The 26,893-nt window shown below is 43.9% G+C and overlaps 1 protein-coding gene across 1 annotated transcript in view; it reads left to right on the top strand.

Moving 5' to 3' along the window:
* Positions 1–12,449: 12,449 nt before the first annotated feature.
* LOC115160603 (fibroblast growth factor 14-like) overlaps positions 12,450–26,893 on the top strand; it is a 74,648-nt gene continuing 60,204 nt past the window's right edge. Inside the window, exon 1 of the mRNA XM_029710797.1 lies at positions 12,450–12,860. Coding sequence (XP_029566657.1) covers positions 12,668–12,860 — 193 coding nt within the window. The 5' untranslated portion in view covers positions 12,450–12,667. The remainder of the gene's footprint in view (positions 12,861–26,893) is intronic.

The following is a 26,893-nucleotide window of genomic DNA, read 5'->3' as shown; positions in this document are numbered from 1 at the left end:
GTAAATTCACCGGAAGTGTTCGGTGGGAATGCTAGTCACATGCTAGTCACCTGCTAATGTAAAAAGCTGGTTTTTGATATAAATATGAACTTGATTGAACAGACATGCATGTATTGTATAACATAATGTCCTAAGATTGTCATCTGATGAAGATCATCAAAGGTTAGTGCTGCATTTAGCTGTCTTCTGGGTTTTTGTGACATTATATGCTAGCTTGAAAAATGGGTGTCTGATTATTTCTGGCTGGGTACTCTGCTGACATAATCTAATGTTTTGCTTTCGTTGTAAAGCCTTTTTGAAATCGGACAGTGTGGTTAGAATAACGAGAGTCTTGTCTTTAAAATGCTGTAAAATAGTCATATGTTTGAGAAATTGAAGTAATAGCATTTCTAAGGTATTTGAATAACGCGCCACGGGATTCAACTGGCTGTTGAGTAGGTGGGACGCAAGCTCCTTGCTTGAACCTTGCTTCTTTCAACAATACCGGTGCCAGTCTGCTTGTCGTCGATACCTAGAAGTGGTCTTGAGAAGAGCTGACCGGGCTCTCTTCCAGGTATGACGAAAGTGGCGGACAAGCATCTGGGCCGAGGGTATGCCAACATCTTCCTCTTGCTCCGGGAAGAGCGGGGGCTGATAATCCAGGGAACACTCAAAGGGCGAGAGACCTGTGGCAGAGCAAGGAAGGGTGTTGCTGGCATATTCAATCTACACTAGTTGCTGGCTCCAGGTGGTGGAGTTGGCAGAGACCAGGCGGCAAAGAGTTGTCTCCAGGTCTTGGTTGGCTCGCTCCAACTGGCCATTGGAGGACAGGCTGGCAGACGACCCAATGAGTGTGCAGAGTGCCTTCCAGAACTGGGACGAGAACTGAGGACCCCGTTCAGAGACCATGTCCACTGGGAGTCCATGGATCTGAAAGATGTGCTGCACCATGAGCTGGGCCGTCTCTTTGGCAGAGGGTAGCTTGGGGAGAGGAATGAATTGGGTGGCTTTGGAAAACCTTTCCACTACTGTCAGGATGGCGGTGTTGCCATCAGACAGGGGGAGACCCGTGACAAAGTCCAGGGAGATATGTGAGACCAGGGACGGTGAGGAACAGGCAGAGGTTGAAGGAGACCAAACAGAGCTTGCCAGGGAGTCTTGTCCTGCGCACAGATCTGCACACAGCGTGCGGCAACAAACGCAGAGATGTCAGGAACCATGGTAGGCCACCAAAAGCATTGGCGCACAAAGGCCAGGGTCCGACGGGAGCTCGGGTGGCAGGCAAGCTTGAAGGAGTGGGCTCACTCCAGGACCGAGGAGCAGACAGCACCAGGAACAAACATCCGGTTATCTGGTCTCGGGTTCCGGGGGTGTAGCCGCGGATTTATAGCAGTGTGACAGCGCATCTAGCTTGACATTCTTGGATCCCGGTTGGTATGAGAGGGAGAAGTTGAACCAGGTGAACAGCAGGGCCCACCTAGCTTGCCTGGAATTGAGACGCTTGGCGGTGCGAAGATATTCCAGGTTCTTGTGGTTTCCACACAATGAATGGATGTTCCGCCCCCTCAAGCCAGTGCCTCCACTCCTCCAATGCCATCTTCACCGCGAGAAACTCACAATTCTCCTCATTGTAGTTCCTCTCCGTGGCGTTGAGGCGATGGGAGAAGAAGGCGCAGGGATGTAACTTGAGGTCCAGAGCAGAACGCTGGGACAGAACAGCCCCCACTCCGACATCTGAGACATCGGCGTCCACTACAAACTGGCGGGACAGGTCAGGATAAACCAAGATGGGAGCTGTGGTGAAATGGTGTTTGAGTTCCCAGAATGCCCGGTCAGCAGCTGGGGACCACGTGAATGGAACCTTGAGAGAGGTGAGTGCAAACAGGGGGGAAGCCAGGGTGCTGTAACCCGGGATAAAGCTGTGATAAAAGTTGGTGAAGCACAGGAAACATTGAAGTTGCACTCTGGACGTAGGCTGGGCCAATCCACAACTGCTCTCACCTTCCCGAGATCCATCTGTACACTCCCTGCAGCGATGATGTAACCCAGGAAGGCGATAGTGGAGCGATGGAATTCGCACTTCTCTGCTTTCACAAAAAGCTGTTTCTCTAGGAGGCATTGGAGAACCTGTCTGACATGGAGCACGTGTTCTTGGGTGGAGCGGGAGAAAACGAGGATGTCGTTGAGGTAGATGAAGACGAACCGGTTCAAAATGTCGCAGAGAACATCATTCACCAGAGCCTGGCACACAGCAGGGGTGTTGGTAAGGCCAAATGGCATGACCAGATACTCGTAGTGACCGCTGGCCATGTTGAAGGCAGTCTTCCACTCGTCCCCTTCCTGTATTCGCACCACGTGGTAGGCGTTCCGGAGGTCCAGCTTGGAGAACACGGTGGTCCCCTGGAGTGGCTCGAAGGCCGAGGAGTTGAGTGGTAGCGGTTCTTCACCGTGATGTCATTGAGGCCCCGGTAGTTGATGCACGGGCGCAGGGTTAAGTCCTTCTTCTCCACAAAGAAGAACCCTGTACCAGCGGGGGAGGCAGAAGGACGGATGAACCCTGCAGCTAGGGAGTCCTCAATGTAGGTCTCCATAGCCTTGGTCTCTGGACTCGACAGAGAGTACAGTCTTCCCCGTGGCGGAGTGGTGCCTGGGAGAAGGTCAATCCCGCAGTCATAGGTTCGGTGCGGTGGATGCGAAGTGGCCTGGGCCTTACTGAACACCTTCTGGAGGTCCTGGTAGTCCATGGGAATGGCGGAGAGGTCTGGAGCAACTTCCGAGCCCCCAGGAAGACGTCCAGGGGCAGGCTGCACTGACTTCAGGCAATGAGCGTGGCAGAATGGGCTCCAGCCCATGATGACACCAGCAGACCAGTCAATAAGGGGATTGTGTCGCTGGAGCCAAGAGAATCCCAATACCACGGGAACCTGAGGAGACTTAATAAACAGGAATTGGATCATCCCGCTGTGGTTCCCTGACACACGTAGGTTAATGGGGTGGTATTGTGGGTGACCCGGCCTATAGAGCGCCCGTCCAGCTCTCTAAAGTCCATGGGAATGGAGAGAGGCTGAGTGCGGATGTCCAGCTCAGAATCCAGGGTAGCGTCCATAAAGTTCTCCGGAGAACTTACTTAATTACTCACGATTAATGTTCACAAAATACATAACAATTATTTTAACCTCTATGGGACTGGCGGGACGAATTCGTCCCACCTGCGTAACAGCCAGTTGAATCCAGTGGCGCGATTTTTGAAACGTTTGAAATACTATTACTTCAATTTCTCAAACATATGACTATTTTACAGCTATTTAAAGACAAGACTCTCGTTAATCTAACCACACTGTCCGATTTCAAAAAGGCTTTATAACGAAAGCAAAACATTAGATTATGTCAGCAGAGTACCCAGCCAGAAATAATCAGACACCCATTTTTCAAGCTAGCATATAATGTCACAAAAACCCAAACCACAGCTAAATGCAGCACTAACCTTTGATGATCTTCATCAGATGACACACCTAGGACATTATGTTATACAATACATGCATGTCTGTTCAATCAAGTTCATATTTATATCAAAAACCAGCTTTTTACATTAGCATGTGACGTTCAGAAAAAGCATACCCCCCGCAAACTTCCGGGGAATTTACTAACAATTTGCTAAATTACTCACGATAAACGTTCACAAAAAGCATAACAATTATTTTAAGAATTATAGATACATTACTCCTCTATGCACTCGATATGTCCGATTTTAAAATAGCTTTTCGGATGAAGCACATTTTGCAATATTCTAAGTACATAGCCCAGCCATCACGGGCTAGCTATTTAGACACCCGGCAAGTTTAGCCTTCATCAAAATCATATTTCCTATAAGAAAAATGGTCTTACCTTTCCTGTTCTTCGTCAGAATGCACTCCCAGGGCTTCTACTTCAATAACAAATGTAGGTTTGGTCCCAAATAATCGATCGTTATATCCAAACAGCGGCGTTTTGTTGGTGCGTTCTAGACACTATCAGAATGCTAAATCACGGTCGTGCGCATGGCGCAGAACGTGACAAAAAATTTCTAAATATTCCATTACCGTACTTCGAAGCATGTCAACCGCTGTTTAAAATCAATTTTTATGCAATTTATCTTGTAGAAAAGCGATAATATTCCGACCGGGAATCTGCAATTAGCTAAACAGCCGAATGAAAATACTCCACGGGGGGCGAATCGCGCACGCGCCTAATTCAATGGTCCTCTGATGCGACACTTGGAAAAGTAGATCATGTGTTTCAGCCTGAGGCTGCCTCGTCATCGTTCAGGTTTTTCCCGGGTTCTGAGAGCCTATTGGAGCCGTAGGAATTGTCACGTTACAGCTAAGATCCTGACTCTTCAATAAACAGAAGCAAGAACAACAACACCTTGTCAGACAGGGTACTTCCTGCATTAAACCTTCTCAGGTTTTTGCCTGCCATAGGAGTTCTGTTATACTCACAGACACCATTCAAACAGTTTTAGAAACTTTAGGGTGTTTTCTATCCAAACCTATAATATGCATATTCTAGCTTCTGAGTTGGTGTAGGAGGCAGTTAAAAATGGGCACATATTTTTTCCAAAATTCTCAATGCTGCCCCCTAGCCCATAGAGGTTAAGAATTAGAGATACAGAACTCCTTTATTCAATCGCGGTGTCAGATTTTAAAATAGATTTTCGGCGAAAGCACATTTTGCAATATTCTGAGTACATAGCTCGGCCATCACGGCTAGCTATTTTGACCCCCACCAAGTTTGGGGCTCACTAAACTCAGAATTACTATTAGAAAAATTGGATTACCTTTGCTGTTCTTTGTCAGAATGCACTCCCAGGCCTTCTACTTCAACAACAAATGTTGTTTTGGTTCCAAATAATCCATAGTTATATTCAAATAGCTCCGTTTTGTTCGTGCGTTCAGGTCACTATCCGAAGGGTGACGCGCTAGTGCATTTCGTGACAAAAAAATTCAAAATAATCCATTACCGTACTTAGAAGCATGTCAAACGCTGTTTAAAATCAATTTTTATGGTATTTTTCTTGTAAAATGGGATAATATTCCAACCGGGCAATGTTGTATTCATTCAAAGGCTGAAAGAAAAAAATTTAGTAATCTCGTGAAGGCGCATCTCAGTCTCACTGTCCCCAGGCTGACCACTCACATACTCTGCTGCTGTTCTTTGCCCAGAGACAGCAGACACCCCATTCCACTTTCTGGCAGCTTTAGAGAGCCAATGGAAGCCTTAGAAAATGTCACATTACAGCACAGATGCTGTATTTTTGATAGAGATGCAACTGAAGGCCAACAAATTGTCAGACAGGGCATTCCTGTATGGAATCTTCTCAGGTTTTGGCCTGCCATATGAGTTCTGTTATACTCACAGACACCATTCAAACAGTTTTAGAAACTTTAGAGTGTTTTCTATCCAAATCCACTAATTATATGCATATTCTCGTTTCTGGGCAGGAGTAGTAACCAGTTTAAATCGGGTACATTTTTTATCCGGCTGTGCAAATACTGCCCCCTAGCCCCAATAGGTTAAGCTCTACATCACCAGAGGAACAGAGGAGGCGTTGGATAAGGGTACGGCTAAAGGCTATAAGAACTGGTCATCTAGTGCTTTGGGAACAGAGAATAAAAGAAGAAGATTTCTTGGCGTGGTAGAATAGATTCAGGGCAATATGTACAGACAAGGGTATGGTAGGATGTGAGTACAGTGGAGGTAAACCTAGGAATTGAGTGATGATGAGAGAGGTTGCATCTCTGGAGGCACCAGTTAAGCCAGGTGAGGTCTCCGCATGTGTGGGAGGTGGGACAAAAGAGCCATCTAATGTATGTTGAGCTGGACTGGAGGCACTACAGTGAAATAAAACAATAAGAACTAACCGAAACAGCAGTAGACAAGGCATATTGAAATTAGAGAGACGCATAAAGCAATCACAGGTGTTGATCGGGAGAGCTAAGACAACAATGGGTAAATGGCGATGAATGAGCAGAGGGGGTCAGTTAGCTACACAAAGGACCTGAGTTCGAGGCTGGGGCCGACAGTTATCTATACCCAAATGCTGTGTCGACTACCCAGTGTCATATTGCAGCGCAGCAGTCTAAATACAGGTTGCCGATGAGGACACAGCATACTGTAGCTCCATACTCATAGTAATCAGTGGAGGCTGGTGACTTGAAACATTTAGGAGGATAGGAGACCCACGGTATAGGCGTGAAACACACAGAGATGACAAAGTGTGTTTCAAAAATCGTCAAAGACTATTTTAACCTAAAGCATTTAATAAAGACATTTATAGTTCAATATTACGGGGAATGGGAATGAGAAGGCTACTTACACAGTGTTGGAAAGGGATCACAGCAGTGATTTGAATGAGGGCATGAGTTGAGGTGTTCAGAGGCTTGACCAGTGCAGGACAGGATTTTACTGGGAAGACAAAAAACAATAACACAACACTCTACACAATTAGACAAAAGAGCTAAGAATGAGTTAGTCCAAGCAAGGAGTAAAATATTTGAAGTGTAATAGTGTGATTGTGTATGTGATTTCCTCTACATACACTAGTGAGGGAAAATTGATAAGGGTCCTCACAGTGCTTGGAACGGAAACATGCAATGTGCCAGTGGATGCACGGGCACGAGACGTCATGGTTTCAGTTCATGTCAGGAGAAAGTTGACAATGGTAGTGGAGTGGAGTAGTCATCACCTCTTAATCATGGAACATGACGGGACTTAGCTGTAAATACAAATAGCAGATACATTCCATTACAGCTGTGCCATCGTAGGTTTGGACAACGAGTTTCTCTATGAAGGTAAACTCAGACATCTCAAAATTCATAAAGTCAAACACAGACTGCACATCTCGCCCACTTGACACATCAAAGTAGCTCAAGAAACATTCCTGAATAAAGCCCTGATCATCCACATATCTGAAAATAACTGACAAACTGCAAGCAGACCATGCAAGCAGACCACCATAGGTCCTAGAGCGGTGAGGCAATTTTTAACCCCTGGGGTCTGGAGTTTTTCCTTATATGTTAACCTAACTAAGAAAGGTCTGGACCCTATAAAGTATGACAGTGATTAATCAGTTGTTAAAAGGTTTGATATGGGCTATGATGGAACCAGTTTTTCCTAATCAAGTCACATAGTTTAAAAAACTCCTGAAAAAAACTCCAGGGGGGGGATGAACCCATTCAAACTGCAGCTACCTTATATTTGTTCATATAAATTATATTTAGACTAGATTAGGAGGGGGATTTCCTCTACCCAGACATATAGACAACAACTGATAGACAATAGAACTCACAGGACTGAGCTTGCTTTGTGCATGTTTGCATCATGCAGGCCTATGCAACTGTAGGCCTTATAAAAAAAAATTACTCACATCTGCCATCACAATTATGTTGATTGATTCATTCCAGGTAATAATTTTGGATTAAGAATGTATAGGCAGCCTAGCCAGCCCCATTTTGAATATAATCAAAATTTGATCACATTCACATTTTTTCCTGACACACAAATGGACTATAAATACAGTGCCTTGCAAAAGTATTCACCCCCTTGGCGTTTTTCCTATTTTATTGCATTACAACCTGCAATTTTTAAATAGATTTTTATTTGGATTTCATGTAATGGACATACATACAGAAAATAGTCCAAATTGTTGAAGTGAAATGAAAAAAATAACTTGTTTAAAAAAATTTAAAACAGAAAAGTGGTGCGTGCATATTTACTCACCCCCTTTGATATGAAGCCCCTAAATAAGATCTGGTGCAACCAACCATGATCTCAGTATATGTACACCTGTTCTGAAAGGGGCACCACCAAGCAAATGGCACCATGAAGACCAAGGAGCTCTCCAAACAGGGACAAAGCTGTGGAGAATACAGATCAGGGTTGGGTTATAAAAAAATATGAAACTTTGAACATCCCACAGAGCACCATTTAATCCATTGTTAAAAAATTGTAAGAATTTGGCACCACAACAAACCTGCCAAGCCCACCAAAACTCACGGACCAGACAAGGAGAGCATTAAACAGAGGCAACAAAGAGACCAAAGATAACCCTGAAGGAAAGCCCAAAGCTCTACAGCGGAGATCACTTTAAGCTGTACACTCCACAGAGCTTGGCTTTATGGAAGAGTGGCCAGAAAAAAAGCCATTGATTAAAGAAAGAAATAAGTAAACATGTTTGGTGTTCGCCAAAAGGCATGTTGGAGACTCCCATATGGAAGAAGGTACTCTGGTCAGATGAGACTACAATTTAGCTTTTTGGCCATCAAGGAAAACGATATGTCTTGCACAAACCCAACACCTTCCATCACCCCGAGAACACCATCCCCACAGTGAAGCATGGTGGTGGCAGCATCATGCTGTGGGGATGTTTTTCATCAGCAGGGACTTGGAAATTGGTCAGAATTGAAGGAATGATGGATGGCACTAAATACAGGGAAATTCTTGAGGGAAACCTGTTTCAGTCTTCCAGAGATTTGAGACTGGGATGGAGGTTCACCTTCCAGCAGGACAATGACCCTAAGCATACTGCTAAAGCAACACTCGAGTGGTTTAAGGGGAAACATGCCTTGGAATGGCCTATTCAAAGCCCAGACCTCAGTCCAATTGTGAATCTGTGGTATGACTTAAAAACCCATCCAACTTCAAGGAGCTGGAACAGTTTTGCCTTGAAGAATGGGCAAAAATCCCAGTGACTAGATCCCAGTGGCTAGCTTATAGAGACATATCCCAAGAGACTTGCAGCTGTAATTGCTTAAAAGGTGGCTCTACAATGTATTGACTTTGGGGGGGTAAATAGTTATGCATGCTCAAGTTCAGTTTTTTTGTCTTATTTCTTGTTTGTTTCACAATAAAAATACATTTTACATCTTCAAAGTGGTAGGCATGTTGTGTAAATCAAATGATACAAACCCCCCCAAAAATCACTTTAAATTCCAGGTTGTAAGGCAACAAAATAGGAAAAATGCCAAGGGGGGTGAATACTTTTGCAAGGCACTGTACATAACGTTACCAATTAGTTACCCTGACCAGATGGACAGGGCGCATAGGCTGTATGCAGCTGCTCTTATTAATAGCCTACAGTTGATCAGATGGAAAAATAGTATTGTTTTCACCCCATACAGCATGTCAGATTTCTAATGTTTAGGTGTAGCCTAGACTGCTGCAACATATATGTCATGACTTTTTGCTTGCTGTCCGGAGTGATTGTGTTATCATCTTTGCTAAATAAATACCGGAGGAAAGTGCAAAGCCTACTTGAGCACACACGAAAAAATATGCTGCGTCAACCTCTCTCTTTAATCTAACTTTTAATGGATGACGCAATGGAAGCTATCAAATCATTCTGAATTGTTTTCAACATCCAAGAAAAGATGCACAACATGTAAAGAATCTTAACGTGCAATTACAGGTGGCTTGGTGATAAGCTCCCTGTTAACCAGCTATACATTTGATACCCGTTGGTATTGAACGCCCTCACCTTAATTCACACCTTTTCCGTGTACCCCAGAGACTGAAAGGGATTCTTCACCCAAAAGTCTACAACATTTTCGGCAGCGTTGGCCATTCAACCATTCTGGCAGAGAAAACTGAACTGAAGTTACTGAAGTTAGTGCAATTTATTTACATTTGCCTCGCTATCTGGATACAAAAATAAAGTTATAAACCCAAGAAAACAATGTATCATATACATCCTCCATCTCCTGTCATTTGAAAAAACTCATTTGAATTGAATAATGTCCCAAAAATCCTCAACTATCACTTTTCATTCTTAATCTCTATCTAACAATGTCACCAAGCTTCTCAACACATAGAACCCCCATAATGCTCTGTGTCACAATCCCAATACAACACTCTAGGTTCATTCTCTGATCCTACATCTATGATTGAATGGACAACATGTCAGTTCATACTGCAAAAGCTTTGATTGGTTGGAGGACGTCCTCCGGAAGTGGTCATAAATTACCATGTATGTCTATGGAAGGGGGCTCCTAGGTTTTGTATTGAAGTCAATGAAGCCAGAGGAGGATGGAAGCTAGCTGTCCTCCGGCTACACCATGGTGCTAGCCCAGACAGTGCTGCTAAAGTTAATGTAGACCTTCATTGCAAAACAGTGTATTCACTTACCTTTATATTCTGTAATACATTATAGCCAGACTATAATTTCATACAGTCCTTGCACTGTGCTGAATGGTGTACTGTACCTAAGTGTAGAGTCATTGTTGGGCTAACAGTGTCTGCTACTGGCTGCAATGCAAACTGCACTGCACTGTTAATTAACACATTATTTAATTCCCGCAACATCAGAAGGGTAGGCCTACTGCGGCCGGGGGAAAACGCTGCTCAACCAGCATGGCACATACATTTGATTTAATAAGGTGAGATTTTCACACACACAGCATCCTGCAGGAATCTCTCTCCTTCTCTCTCTCCCTTTCTAATAGGGCACATTAGCCCTGCCCCCCAACAAATACAAATAAGATGATACAGTGATGCGTTTTTTTTCATACCCCATTGGCAGCAGCTAATAGGGATCCATAATAAATATAAATTATTTCTCTGACCGGAAATGCAAATCATTTCTCTGACCGGCTGCCAAGTTGCCAGGTGCAATGTAAAAGAGAAAGCAAATGAATGCACACCAAGCCCTGGCATGGCGTTTGGCAATGCAATTCAGCCCCGTGTGCCTTGACATGACATCATGGAGGCTATGAACGTGTGTAGAAAGAGAGCGTAGCCTACAGAGATACCACTGTCCCCAAATGTTCACAGTGTTGTTTAATAGCAGCGACAGACGCCAGATGGCTCTCTTGAGCTTTTAAATCGCTGTATGTGAATGTTGTCTCTGGAAATCTTATCTAATGTTTTGTGTTGGTATGTTTTTATGGTATTGGCACCACCAATCCAGCATGTTAACAGATAGTTAACGAGAAAACTGGACATCAAATATATGAATGTGTCTATGTTTTTTCATCCAGCAATGAGCACCTAGTGAGTGAGTGAGTGAGTGAGTGAGTGAGTGAGTGAGGCCTTGAGAAAAGATGCAAAAGCTTAACTTAAAAGCATTATTCTTGACACGCCCCGTTTCATGATCTACAATTAGTCACGTATACAGTGATATTATTGTATGAGATAAAATGGCAATACTGATCAATACTCATACTTTCTCCATAGGCTATCATCGCGTACTTGCGTTACAGATTTATTTGTATGTTCAGTTAGGCTATTCCTTCAAACCACACACTTTCCCCCCGACCTGGGTCATGCGTAGGCTACCGGGCAATATGCATGGATTGATTTTATGGTGAACGGTCCCATAGACTGCACCTTAATTAAACCATATACAAATAGATGTATTCTCAGCTGAGATGTAACTACCCTATGAAATGCCTATCGCAATTCAGTTGCGAGCACGTTCGGAGCGAGGGCTTCAGAGCGAGGGCTTCCGTAACTGCAAGCTGAAGCCGCCTCGAAGTGTCGAATCCTCTTCGAGGCAAGTTCAAAGGAGCCGTTAAGACTTGTTGATGTCGAAGATTGTCGATCTATAGACTGAAGCAAGAGGCACCCTTCCCTGCTCATAGTTTCTCTTGCAGTGCGGGGATTGATGGAAAATGCGCCTTTGCGCGGGAAAGGTGTGCGTGTACAATGTTGTCTATAGTCTATGCAGCCGCGTCTCCTATGCTGTCTTTTTGATTACGCTCCTGATTGCTGTCTTTTCAAGGAATGATGGGTTTAATATGCAAATCCGGACATCCGTGTTGTCTCCTCCGCATCTGCCCAGCTGTGAAGGGAAATGGAATATACAAGGAGAAGACGTAGTGAAAATGTATTCCATGCAGTCAGATAGGTAGCCTATATTGCTATTCAATAGATAGACACATTTGATATTTAGCATGCTTTTTGGTGTTGTAGCCTATTGATCTTACTGATATTTATTGTCTAATATTTGACTCTCCAAGATGAATGGCCGTTTCAGGAGCAGTGTTGCATAGTCTATTACATGGTCAGCTCGGCTAATGTGTCTTCGTAAACATTGTGTTCTCCTGTGCTGTACTCTAGTGAGAGTGTCCGTCGTCCCGACAGTGATAGTCACCCACAAAATCGCTTTTGTTTGTTGGACGGCTGGCGACACATACACTCAACACTGTGTGGCTGCCGTTGTCCAGGGTGCTGAGTTCTGAATCCAGCCCCGGTCTCCAGGAGGAGAGGAGGGAGGGAAGGAAGACAAAAAGAGGAGAAGAGGTTGGAGTGTGGGAAGGGGAGGCTACAACATGCACTGGACATTTAGGAGGAGATGGAAGTGAAAAAGTCACCCAATTAACCGAAAATCAATAGCATATATGACTGATGAGCTCTCTCTTTCGGGTGAGTTTTTGCCAAGCAAATTCGTTTTCATAATGCTTATGAATCGTACAATTAATGATAACGAAATGTTCCCTAAGCACTAAAATGTAGTGTCGGGACAATAAAAACTGTAATCAAGAAGTAGTATTTAAATACCTACCTGATTCAACACCACGGACTGAACCGTCTAGCCACCACCATGGGACTGTGACCTGAGCTGCGAGCGACTAGAGGCGGTTGTTTATGTGGTCTGGGCTTCGTGTGCAGACGGAGTGCGGACCGGACCTGAACAGCACTGAGACATTGAGCTATGGCAGCGGCTATCGCCAGCGGTCTGATCCGGAAGAAGAGGGAAGCACGGGAGCAGCATGTAGACCGACCACCCCAGAACAGGCGGAGGAAGAGCCCCAGTAAGAACAAGGGGCTCTGCAATGGCAACCTGGTAGACATCTTCTCCAAAGTGCGTATCTTCGGGCTGAAGAAGAGGAGACTACGGAGACAAGGTGTGAGAAGTTGTGTGTACGATGTGTGTAAGGTGCCTGTTGTGTGGGTAATGTATTGTGCAGTAATGTCAACCTGTTTCTACACATCATTCATTAGGGTAACCCCTCACTGGGAAGTAGGCAAACAAATATGTCCAATAACATAGATTTAATATCAATAATTCACTACAATCATGGGATAAACCATTATGGTATTACTATTTACACTGTCTATCCGATCGTGAGTAGCTAAATGTTGAACAGAGGGAGAAAAAAACGTATGTTGAATATGTGGTGGGCAATCCCATGGCTCTTACGATTGACTATATAGCGGTCAGTTTGTTGGTGCCTAACAGGCAGGAAGGAAGAGGGGACAAAAAATATGTCTACCCCTGATTTACATGCAAGGTAGATGACAGGTAACAGACGAGCAGTGCGTGATTCTCTAGACTGAGCTGTCACCACGTATTGCTCGAAACGGCCCTGCCGCTATGAAGCTCATACATACACACTGCTGAACTGTATAGTGCATATAACAAAGCCTTGCACATCCCCAGAACGAACAACGAAAATCCATTGCTATGCAACCTAAAAGGTCAATATTTCCCTCATAGAGGTTACGCCTTTAAAAAAAACTCACAATTGAATGGAACCCGTGGGCCACTTCCTTTCATTTATATCCTCCGATATTTGTTTCACTTATGAAAATGTCATCTGCATTTTCTCTCTAATATAGCCCAGATACCTGAGGCTTATAAAGTAGGCCTACACTTTCAACCGGTGTTTCGGTGCAACCATTAGGCTACTAGTATGCGAAGGATTGTATTTACAGGCTTTATCTGCAAAGGTTTTCTACTCACTCTCTGTAGACAATGAGGGAAGAAAGGACTGAGGTTATTATCTCGAATCAACAGGTATCAAACCTCTTGCAGAAGAGATGTTAGCTCTACTTCTAAAGCTGTTTGGTTTCTTCTATACATTTAAATAATTTAAATGAACAGATCATTTGCATATGTAGATCATTTGAAAATAATGAGCAGTTTTTCATGTAAAATTTCCAGCACCACACCTGTGTCTGTGAATGGCTCGGATTGGTCTCTGTGTGTCTTTTCTGACAACAATTGGCCTTCTTGATCATCAATATATGATTGGCTACTACTGCTTTCAGTTATCTTCAGTATTATCCTTTAAACACCAGATTTAGTTACTCTGACAACACTACTGTTGACACACACATGCACACCCATAAGCCAGCACACACCCGTACACTCATACAAATCAAATCAAATCGTATTTATCGCATGCGCCAAATACAACAGATGCAGACCTTACAGTGAAATGCTTACTTACATGCCCTTAACCAAAAATGTAGTTTTAAGAAAATACCTAAAAAAAAGTAAGAAATAAGAATAACAAATAATTAAAGAGCAGCAGTAAATAACAATAGCGGGGCTATATACAGGGAGCACCGGTACAGAGTCAATGTGTGGGGGCACCGGTGTCGAGGTTATTGAGGTAATATGTGTACACACACATTGATATATAATAATAATAATAATAATGATACAAAAATATGATTAACTTGTTATGGATAGGGGGCAGTATTTTCACGGCCGGATAAAAAACGTACCCGATTTAATCTGATTATTACTCCTGCCCAGAAACTAGAATATGCATAGAATTGTTAGCTTTGGATAGAAAACACTCAAGTTTCTAAAACTGTTTGAATGGTGTCTGTGAGTATAACAGAACTCATTTGGCAGGCCAAAACCTGAGAAGATTCCAAACAGGAAGCGCCCTCTCTGACCATTTCTTGCCCTCCTTGATTATCTCTAACCAAACAGGGGATCTCTGGCATGACGTGACACTTACTACGGCTCCCATAGGCTCTCAGAACCCGGGAAAAAGCTGAATGACGTAATTCCAGGCCCTGGCTGAAAAGCTTTAGCGCATTTGCTAAGTGGTCTATCAGCGGACAATGGGACTCAGGCTCGTGCACGAGACGACTCCATGTTTTTATTCTATCGTCTTTGAACGGATACAACGACTCCCGGTCGGAATATTATCGCTTTTTTCCGAGAAAATTTGCATTAAAAAAATGATTTTAAACAGTGGTTGACATGCTTCGAAGTACGGTAATGGAATATTTAGAAATTTTTTGTCACGAAATACGTCGTGCTCGTAACCCTTCTTTACCATTCGGATAGTGTCTTGAACGCACTAACAAAACGCCGCTATTTGGATATAACTATGGATTATTTTGAACCAAACCAACATTTGTTATTGAAGTAGAAGTCCTGGGAGTGCATTCTGACGAAGACAGCAAAGGTAATAACATTTTTCTTATAGTAGATCTGACTTTGGTGAGTACTAAACTTGCTGGGTGGCTAAATAGGTTAGCCCGTGATGGCTGGGCTATCTAGTCAGAATATTGCAAAATGTGCTTTCACCGAAAAGCTATTTTAAAATCGGACATGGCGATTGCATAAAGAAGTTCTGTATCTATAATTCTTAAAATAATTGTTATGTTTTTTGTGAACGTTTATCGTGAGTAATTTAGTAAATTCACCGGAAGTGTTCGGTGGGAATGCTAGTCACATGCTAGTCACATGCTAATGTAAAAAGCTGTTTTTTGATATAAATATGAACTTGATTGAACAAAACATGCATGTATTGTATAACATAATGTCCCAGGAGTGTCATCTGATGAAGATCATCAAAGGTTAGTGCTGCATTTAGCTGTGGTTTGGGTTTATGTGACATTATATGCTAGCTTGAAAAATGGGTGTCTGATTATTTCTAGCTGGGTACTCTGCTGACATAATCTAATGTTTTGCTTTTGTTGTAAAGCCTTTTTGAAATCGGACAGTGTGGTTAGATTAATGAGAGTCTTGTCTTTAATGTGGTGTAAAATAGTCATATGTTTGAGAAATTGAAGTAATAGCATTTCTAAGGTATTTGAATATCGCGCCACGGGATTACACTGGCTGTTGAGTAGGTGGGATGCAAGCGTCCCACCTAGCCCATAGAGGTTTAACAATTTCTTCACACAAATGGTAATTAGCAACAGAGCAATCAGTAATATTAGACCATAGATGAGCCAGTGGAAAATAGTCTCTCCCGAAGTACCAAACACTGACTGAACCCACCCTAACGGATTCCAGTCAGTCTAAGCTCTTTCAAATGTTCCACTACAATAGGCAAATTTTCATCTCCCTGGGGTATGAATGTACAGCAGTGATCTATTATTTGACACACCCCTCCTTCACGTGCTAGCAACATGTCAAGTGCCACCCTATTTTGGGTTGCCACGAGTCGAGTGGCTTGCAACTCTGGTCTTATCATAGAAAACCCTGCAGTGGTCAAATTTACCAGGGATTCCAAATGATATCCTAGCCTATCCAACTCATGTGCATTCTCCGATGCCCCATACCAGGGGATTAAACCGCGCCAGAACTTTTCCAATTTCGAGGATCGTTGCGAGTCACTGGGGACATAATTGGATTGCGAGATGCCCCTCTTAATTCATCTTAACCTGCTTGGAATGGAGGAATTAGTTGTATGCATTACCACAAGCGAGATGTTTAGTTTACCAAAAGTACAGCACCCTGTTCAATTTGTTGGTAGGTAGAGGTAGGCTTTATCACCACAGATCCAATAATGATCAGTAAATGTTGCCAATCCAAATTGATGAGGAGAACGATCGTCAGTTTCCGCATCAATAATTGTGTGCCCCACCCTCAGTCTAATGGGGTTTCCAGAGCTGCATGTTCCCTTCTTCCAGCTACATCCTATTGGGAAAACACTATAATTGACACATGTTGACATTCCCAGATAGCATTCATTAAATTGTGGTATGGAAATATTGCTTGGGTTGTGACAATGACAGGTCCTAAATGGGGTTCGCCGGGGTTGGACTTGAATAGGTTCTGGTACACGGGATCGAGGTTCTAAGATGATTCTACTGCACCAATGTGAACAATCAAATCCCCCTTGTAAATCTTTTGTTGATGACAAATTACCATTAATGCATTTATCCCTCAGTGTTCTACCTAGTGAGGGTTGACCCCCTTTGTTCTCATTGGACAAGAGCACTTCTAGTGCACATAGAGTGTCATTAATGCTGACCTCTACTGAATACTGTAAGAATGGGGAGATCGCTGAATGTGGAAACAAACTCCATACATAACATAAGGTATTTCCTAACATCAGTTCAGTCATTACTATATAGTTAAGCAGTGACCACCAAGTGTTTCCCTCGTGATTCCTACTGTGGTGCTCATCCAATGGATGCATCGACCCTCTTCTTCTTTCGATATGGGAGCGGCTATTGTTTGCTGGACTCCTGTCCTGAGCCTGCCGTTGGCTCGAGCTGGAGTGGCTGTTATTTTAGTCCCGCCATGGGACTGAACGGTCATCAGCCCATCAGTGTCAGCTTGTTCTGTGGGAAGGGAGAATTGATCATCCTCATTGGTCTACCTGTCAGAACCTCATGAGGAGCTAATCCAGTGGTTCTGTGGGGCTGCCCTCCTATGTACATCAGAGCCAGGGGCATCACAGTGACCCAGGAAAGCCCTGTCTCTGCCATAAGCTTCACCATCTTAGATTTTAGGGTCTGATTAGCGCATTCAACTAAACCGCCTGATTGCGGCCTATAGCTACAATGGGTCCTGAGGTCTATCTGCAGACTCTCAGGCAAGTTCTGTATCACCAGGTTCTCAAAGTGGGAGCCATTGTCGCTGGTTAATTTAGATGGTAACCCCCACCTTGGGATGATCTCCCTAAGGAGATTCTTGGCTACTGCCATAGCAGTGGAATGTCAACATGGGAAAGCCTCTACCCACTTGGAGAATGCATCCACCATCACCAGACAATATATGTAACCTTGACAAGGAGAGAGTTCAATAAAATCCATCATTATGTGTTCAAATGGTCCTTCAGGGGTTGGATGAGCCGACAGTGGCATCGGAATCCCTCTTCCCATGTTGTTAGTCAAACAAATCACAAATTTTGCACAAAATTGTTCAGCAAACACAGAAAACCCAGGTGCAAACCAAAATGTATTTACAAAATCAACAACTCCCCTTTGGCACAAGATCCCTACCATGTGACAACTTAGCTAAGTAGGGGAAACATGAACGTGGTAAGACTGGTAGCCCAGCCAGGCCCAGACAGAGTTTCTGCACCTGGTCATATGTACATAGTCATTTCCACTTCCTCAACTCAACACGACCTACAGAGGATTGCAAGTCAGAGATATCAGTGGGAGAGAAGAGGTTACGATCAGGAAGTAAAACCATCTGTAACACAGGGGTCTCCAAGGATACAGCTGCTGCCTTAGCTGCCAAGTCAGCCATAGCATTACCTTTGGAGACAGGGTCGGAAGAGTTAGCATGAGCAAGGCACGTACAAACAGCAACTTCAGAAGGGAGCAAAATAGCCTTTAGCAAGTTATCAACAAGTTTTGAATGAGAGATTGTCTTACCAGAGGAGGTCAGGAAGCCTCGCTGTTTCCACAGAGTACCAAAATCATGTACCACACCAAAGGCATATCTGCTATCTGTATAGATATTAGCAGACTGGCTCTTTGCTCTAGTGAGTGCAAAGAGTTCTGCTGCTTGAGCAGAAAGGTGGGAGGGTAATTTAGCACTTTCCAGTGTGGTTGAGGCAGTAGTAACCGCATACGCAACCAATGGTTCTCCTTTCTCAGAATGCTGAGCAGAGCCATCTACAAACAGTTCCATATGTGCATTTTGCAAAGGGACATCAGTTAAATCCGACCTTGGTTCAGAGACAAGCTCCACCAGGGCAGCACGGTCATGCGGCTCTCCATCGTCCTCGGTGGGCAACAAAGTAGCAGGATTTAACACAGTGCACCTCTTCAGGGTCTCATGACACGTTGTCAGAAGAACATTCTGATAATGGAGCAGTCGAGCTGGTGTGAGATGGGCCGTCTTTGCCTGTGAAATAAGAGCATGTACAGCATGAGGAGCGTGTACAGTGAGTTCCCACATGGCAACAATGTCTGCACAAGCCAACACAGCTTCAGTAGCAGCAGCCACAGCTCTCAAACAATAAACCAGACCTCTGGCCACACTGTCCAGCAGTTTGGAATAATACCCAACCGGGCGCTGCTTTCCTCCATGATCCTGTGTTAAAACAGATGACATAAAACCATTTTTCTCACAAACAAAGAGGTTAAAAGGTTTAGAATGGTCAGGGAGTCCCAAACAGGGAGAAGTAGTCATAGGTTGTTTCAGTCTGGTCAGAGCAGTCAGTCCCTCTGGTGTCCACTTAATTTTGTCATTCATATCCATTTTGTGGCCATAAATAAGGTTAGCAAGTGGCTGCACCACCTCAGCATAGTCAGGTAACCACGCCCTACAATGACATCATGTGTTGTTTAGTAACCGGCTGTGGGATGGAGAGAATAGCCTGTATCCTCTCTTTACCCAGCTGCCTGCCATTGGGAGAGATGTCATGACCCAGATACTTCACTGTCTGTGAAACCAACTGTAACTTCTTCTTTGAAACTTTGTGGCCATTCTCAGCGAGAAATATCAACAGAGCCCGAGTATCAGTTTCACAAGCTTCCATTGAGCTGGAGCACAACAACAAATCATCCACATACTGAATCAGAGTGCTGCCCTCAGCTGGTATAAAACCCTCCATATTTTGTGCTAAAGCTGCTGAAAAAATAGCGGAGGATTCCACGTAACCCATAGGAGCCACAGTCCACATAAATATCTTACCTATAAACGTGAAGGCAAACCAGAACTGAGATTCTGGTGCCACAGGAATACTGAAAAATGCATTCGTCAAATCATCCACAGAGAACCACTCTGCTGTGGGTGGTACCGCCCCCAACAGAGTAGTAACATTAGGAACCACCAGGGCACGGGCAAAAGCTGCATCGTTCACAGGCCTTAAGTCTGGACCAATCTCCAATCACCTGAAGGTTTTCTAACAGGCAAGATCGGGGTGTTACAGGGTGATTCTGGACAGGGAATTAAAGCGCCATTAGCTAACAGGGATGCATGAACCTGAGTAATACCTGCTATTGCCTCCCTACTGAGTGGATACTGTGCTCTAGATGGGCGCCTGGTATCTTTAGGAGTGACCACCATTGGCTCAGCTCCCTTTATTCTCCCAAAATCATATTTGTCCCTTGCCCATAGGCATTCAGGGACCCCTCTCAGGAGGGGTGAGTCTTCACTCAACAACATGATATTGGTAGAAAAAGAAACCTGATCAACACGATGCACACCCCTCTCAGTTGGCGTTTCCCAACTGAGTGGGTAACAACTTGTCAGTGTGCTGGGTGAATAAGTCGACCCATCAGGGCGCATCTCCCAGTCTGTAGCATCAACCAAGCATTTCATCCAAATTCCAGTATCCACCCATTCTACTCTGTCTGATTTTGCCAGGGACACATGTGGTGCGCTATCCTCAAACAGGTAGAGGTCTTTCTGTGCATGGGTTAGATTAACCCCTAAAGCACAGAAATCACTGCTACAGTATAAACCCTCACACTGCACTGACTCATTTTGTTATGTATCACACAGCCATTGTTTCTCATAATGGAGATCTCTTGTCAATGGTGAAAAATGGGAGGTGCAATGTAAGCCTGCTTCAGACATGAAACTGCCCTCGTGGCCCCAATGGGTTTTGGCCATTGAGAAAACACGAGCAATATTGGACACCTCATCATCAACATCCCATGCATAATACCAGCCACAAAACGCAGACATTAACATCAATTGCTCCCCCCTTCCTCCTCTTCCTCATGCATAATGGTTAAACTGGTTCGGCCACATGTTATGTTGATGCCCAGTTTACACAGGAGGTCCCTGCCCATCAGATTGACAGGACAGTGGTCAGAGTAGAGAAATTGATGTTGACACTTCTCCTCACAAAAGGAGACAGGCAGAGGCAAAGTTACCTGCTCTCTGAATGGGAGGCCTGAAGCCCCTACAGTTTCATTAGACATGGGAGGCTTTGTCATAGCCTTGTAGTTAATCACAGACATAGCAGCCCCAGTATCAACAAGAAATATTAGTGACTCACCATTGACGCAAGCCTCCATGGTTGGCTTCTCGGAAGGGTGTGACACTTTAACCTCCCTGGGCGAGCGTCCCACCCTAGACAACAGCCAGTGGAATCGCGTGGCGTGAAATACAAATACCTAAAAAATGCTATAATTTAAATTTCTCAAACATATGACTATTTTACACCATTTAATGACAAGACTCTTGTTAATCTAACCACATTGTCCGATTTCAAAAAGGCTTTACAGCGAAAGCAAAACATTAGGTTATGTCAGGAGAGTACCCTGCCAAAAATAATCACACAGCCGTTTTCAAAGCAAGCATATATGTCACAAAAACCAAAACCACAGCTAAATGCAGCACTAACCTTTGATGATCTTCATCAGATGACACTCCTAGGACATTATGTTATACAATACATGCATGTTTTGTTCAATCAAGTTCATATTTATATAAAAAAACAGCTTTTACATTACGCAAACTTCCAGTGAATTTACTAAATTACTCATGATAAACGTTCACAAAATACATAACAATTATTTTAAGAATTATAGATACAGAACTCTTTTATGCAATCGCGGTGTCAGATTTTAAAATAGCTTTTCAGTGAAAGCACATTTTGCAATATTCTGAGTACATAGCTCGGCCATCACGTCTAGCTATTTTGACACCCACCAAGTTTGGGACTCACTAAACTCAGAATTACTATTAGAAAAATTGGATTAGCTTTGCTGTTCTTCGTCAGAATGCACTCCCAGGACTTCTACTTCAACAACAAATGTTGTTTTGGTTCCAAATAATCCATAGTTCTATTCAAATAGCTCCGTTTTGTTCGTGCATTCAGGTCACTATCCAAAGGGTGACGCACGAGCTCATTTCGTGATAAAAAATGTCAAAATATTCCATTACCATACTTAGAAGCATGTCAAACGCTGTTTAAAATACATTTTTATGGTATTTTTCTCGTAAAATAGAGATAATATTCCAACCGGGCAACGTTGTATTCATTCAAAGGCTGAAAGAAAAAAAAATTGAATTCTCGTGAAGGCGCATCTCAGTGTCCCTGTCCAGAGACAGCAGACACCCCATTCCACTTTCTGGCCGCTTTAGAGAGCCAATGGGAGCCTTAGAAAGTATCACGTTACAGCACAGATGCTGTATTTTCGATAGAGATGCAACAGAAGGACAATAAATTGTCAGACAGGGCACTCCTGTATGGAATCTTCTCAGGTTTTTGTCTGCCATATGAGTTCTGTTATACTCACAGACACCATTCAAACAGTTTTAGAAACTTTAGAGTGTTTTCTATCCAAATCTACTAATTATATGCATATTCTCATTTCTGGGCAAGAGTAGTAACCAGTTTAAATCGGGTACGTTTTTTATCCGGTCGTGCAAATACTGCCCCCTAGCCCCAACAGGTTAAAAACAAATGCTCTTGATGCTCTGAGGATTTTAGCACAACTGTCCCTGTCTCTTCCTCATGTCAATACAGCTCCTCCTGTCCCTGTCCTGGATTGGACTGGGTCGTCTGTGCCGGCGGACCCGCCTGCCAGGCTCCAGATTGTCCTCTACCTGATGGGACTTGTGAGCCCCACTGTTGCTGTTGCTGAACCCCATGAGGTAGCTCGACCTGCCATTGGTTGGGAGGTGGCTTATGACTGTTGTTGGAATGGGGTTGTCCATGCATGTGCTCCTTTTCCTCCTCTTCTTGGCCCCTCCCTTTGGGCCCCTCTTCTCGGTCCACCCCTGCCTTTGTTCCTCTGTGGATTCGTTGGCTCGGAGCAGTCAGCAGCAAAATGACCCGGTTTCCCACAGTTGTAGCACTTGCGCACTCCACCCCCTTGTCCTGTCCCTGCTGGGGCTGCTCCTGGTAAAACATCATCTGGGCAGCCTGTAGTTTCTGTGTCTTCACTTTTTCTTCCATTATTTTATCTTCCTTCTGAGTACTTTGTTGTCTCTCAGCATGCTTGCAGTGCTGTACCACCATTGCTAATGGCTCAGTCTCCCAACTGATGCAGGTAGTCCTCACAGCTTTCTCCAGGCCCGGTGTCAGACCCCTCACCAGGGCGTCTTTCAGCAGGTCCCCATATGCATGTTCGTTTGGTCTGATACCACTGTGTAGCCTGAAACAGGTCTCAAGTCTCTTTCTGAAAGCCTCCAGGCCCTCATCTTTCTTCAAAGTGCATTCTCTGATGGCAGTCCAGTCGGTCTTAGTTAGATACATCTCCACAATCCTGGCCAGCAGCGCCATTATCTGGTCCTGATACACATCATTCTCAGCCCACAGGTAGTTGCAATCAAACTGTCCCTGTACATCCGCCCACCTGAGTCCCAGTTTCTTTTTACAGATATGGGCTATCTCAGCAGCAGATAGTTTGTACTGCCCCACCAATACCCTCATCTCTGCTGAATATTTCACAGCGTCCTTACTTGGGTCTGGTAGGTCTTCTACAATGTCTTTGATTTCATCACGTCTCCACGTCCTCTGGACATACACAATGGGGTCCCATGCTGTGGCGGCAGCAGCATTAGCATCATCAAGTAGAGGCTGAGGGTTTGGACAGGCCATCAGAGGGTATTGTCGATACACGTCTGATGCTGGGTGGTATGGGGAGGGGGTAGAGACACGCCTCTCCATCCTGGCCGTAGACGGTCCTTCTATGGGGGAGTCAGCTGGGGTGCCCCTCCGTCCTCACTTTCCTCACTGGAGCTGAGTGGAGGAGCCTTGAGAAAAGGATTGTTGATCTTTTTACCCTTCTGGCGTGCTCCCCCCACCGCGCCTCCAGTGGGACTGGCCGGAGTCACTCCAGACCCTTTCAGGACTTCAGCCAGGCTCCGTGCCAGACGATCAATCACCGTAGTGCTGGGAGAGACAGGGGGTGGGGCTGCAGGTTGTAGTGGTCTTGCATCCAGCGGATCATCAGGAGGCGGCTGAGGAGGAGGGAGGTCCGGCAACACTGGGTAGAGAGTTTGAGGAGTACAGTAGGGAGGGGGACAGTCTCTGTCATCATCCTTTCTATTCCTTCTCACTGTTTCATCTTTCCCCTTCTTTTCTCCTTCCTCAGTCTGAACTACCATATTTTAACAGGGTTTTCCCCGAAATGGGTCCTGTCTCTTCTTTCGTTTGTCAGCTTCCCTTTCCCATTTCCTGAATTTCACCCAGTCAATTTGATCATTTTTCCCTAGTTTAGCTTCCTTCTCTACCAATCTCTGTCTTATCTCGTCTAACAGCATCACACTTAGTGTCCCTGTCAAAGGAAAACCACCCTCTCTATGCCATAGAAGTACCTGTTCCAGAATATCCCTACCCCATTATCTACCATGTCCTTCAAGGCTCCAGTAGGAGGGTCCGGAATGCCTGGTTCTTTGCACCCGTGCGCACACATGGCTCCTTAGCCACAAACAAACACAAAATCTTACTCACACACACACACACACACACACACACACACACACACAGGGAGAGAAAAACAGTTTTAACAAAAATTCCTTAGGTACTCACACAGAACTTTAATGATCACCCACACAGGATTGGGCAGATACTCACACAGAACTGTTCAGCTGTCCACACAGAACATCAGAACATAATTGAAAGGTTACCCACACAGAGTAAACCTACCCCGCTCACACAGAACGCTCCTACAAAGATTACCTAGTGGTAACTTTAACAAAATACTCACACAGAGTAACCCAGGGCATACCTGGCTAGCACATTTAAAATAATTGGAATTCACCACCTCTGAGGGTCACTTAGCCTGTCTGGGCCAGTGGGACGCTTGCGTCCCACCCTAATCAACAGCCAGTGGAATCGCGTCGCGCTAAATGCAAAACCTCATAAATGCTATAACTTCCATTTCTCAAACATATGACTATTTTACACCATTTATAGATACCTCTCCTGAATCGAACCACGTTGTCCGATTTCAAAAAGGCTTTACAGCAAAAGCAAAACATTAGATTATGTCAGCAGAGTACCCAGCCAGAAATAATCACACAGCCATTTTCAAAGCAACTAGCATGCATCACAAATACCCAAAACACAGCTAAATGCAGCACTAACCTTTGACAACCTTCATCAGATGACACTCCTAGGATATCATGTTACACAATACATGCATTTTTCGTTCGATAAAGTTCATATTTATATATAAAAACAGCATTTTACATCGGCGCATGACGTTCAGAAAATCTTTTCCCTCAAATGCTTCCGGTTTATTAGCGCTACAATTTACTATTCGAAAACAAATTACTATTCGAAAACATTGTTAAAATGTAATATTGTCATTCAAAGACTTATAGATTAACATGTCTTGAATGCCATCGCTTTGCCAGATTTAAAAATAACTTTACTGGGAAATCACACTTTGCAATAAACGACGTGGTATGCCCAGAAAAAAAGTCTAGGCTATACATGTTGGAGCCAACTTGGAACGATCAACCATCAAAAATACTATTGTAAATAATACCTTACCTTTGATTATCTTTATAAGAAGGCACTTCTAGAAATCCCAGGTCCATAACAAATGTAGTTTTGTTCAAAAAAGTTAATAATTTATGTCCCAATAGTGTTAGCGCACTCCGAAGGCTAGTGAAAATGTACCTTGTGTGTCTGACTTGTCGTCAGGAATGAGCAAAAAATATATATTTAAGTTCGTTCAAACATGTCAAACGTTGTATAACATAAATCTTTAGGGGCTTTTTCAACCAGGGCTTCAATAATATTCCATTGGGACGGTTGCATTGTTTTTCAAAACGTTCGAAAAGGGAGAGTAGCCATGGGCGCCGACGTCACAATGGTAATGGCCCATCCCCTGTGACCAAGTGCCACAGCCTCTCTTTGGGTCAGTTACTACCATAGGAGACTCAAACCACTTTGTAAAGACTGGGGACATCTAGTGGAAGCCATAGGAAGTGCTAAATGATTCACAAGCCCCTGTGTGTTTCAATGGCAAATGTTTGAAGTGATATCCACACATCAGATTTCAGTTTCCTGTCAGGATTTGTCTCAGGGTTTTGACTGCCATATGAGTTCTGTTATACTCAGACACCATTCAAACAGTTTTAGGAACTTGAGGGTGTTTTCTATCCAAATCAAACAATTATATGCATATTCTAGTTACTGGGCAGGAGTAGTAACCAGATTAAATCAGGTACGTTTTTTTTCCGGCCGTGCAAATACTGCCCCCTAGCCCTAACAGGTTAGACAATCACACAGACATTTTCAGAATGGTTCTTCTTCCAACAGGGCTTCACACAGAACACACAGTCACCCTGGCCCCTCACCCCCACAGACCGCACCAATCCCCACTGTGATCAATTCAGTGTCAGGACGGCTCTAGGTCGCCCGCAACCGACCAGTGGCAGAGTATCATTGAGTCCACAAACTCTCAGATTTCTCTCCTCAAACTCAGATTTCTCTCACACCACCCTATTGACGGTTACCTTTTTTGAAAAGGCGAGAGAGAAAGAAAAACCCCAGCATCACAGGTCTACAGTGACAGTTCCAATTACATAAGGAATATCCCTATTGTAAAAGAAAACCCAACATTTCAGCTCCAGAGTAGGGTTGAATATTTTCCCAGTATTTTACAAATGTTCCATCCCGAGAATAAAACACTTTTCTCCTGAGTAACCTGGTATTTCCCGCCTAAAGTGCCATTCAAAAGCACTGTAAAGCAAATAAATATGTCTGGATTTGATTAGAGCTTTGATCCGCATGAAAATTCAAATCTGATGCTTCCTGAGGCTGATGAGTCATATTTACATATATTTTATGAGCCCTACATTAACAACATTTAATGAGCCCATGCCCAAAAAAAGTCCAAATGATTGTGCCATTATCCGATATATATATGGGATACCGCACATTATGGATGACAGAAACACATAAAAGCCCATAGATGTAGCTAGCTATATGCTCTAATGGGTAAATAAAGGAAACTAGCTACAGTAGGCTAATCTTTTTGAGTATGAACTGTATTACCGTACTGTATTGTATTATAC

This window comes from Salmo trutta, chromosome 24, assembly GCF_901001165.1.
Source record: "Salmo trutta chromosome 24, fSalTru1.1, whole genome shotgun sequence".
Lineage (NCBI taxonomy): Eukaryota > Metazoa > Chordata > Actinopteri > Salmoniformes > Salmonidae > Salmo > Salmo trutta.
Note: the sequence above shows the minus strand (reverse complement) of the source record. Positions and strands in the feature narration are given on the sequence as shown.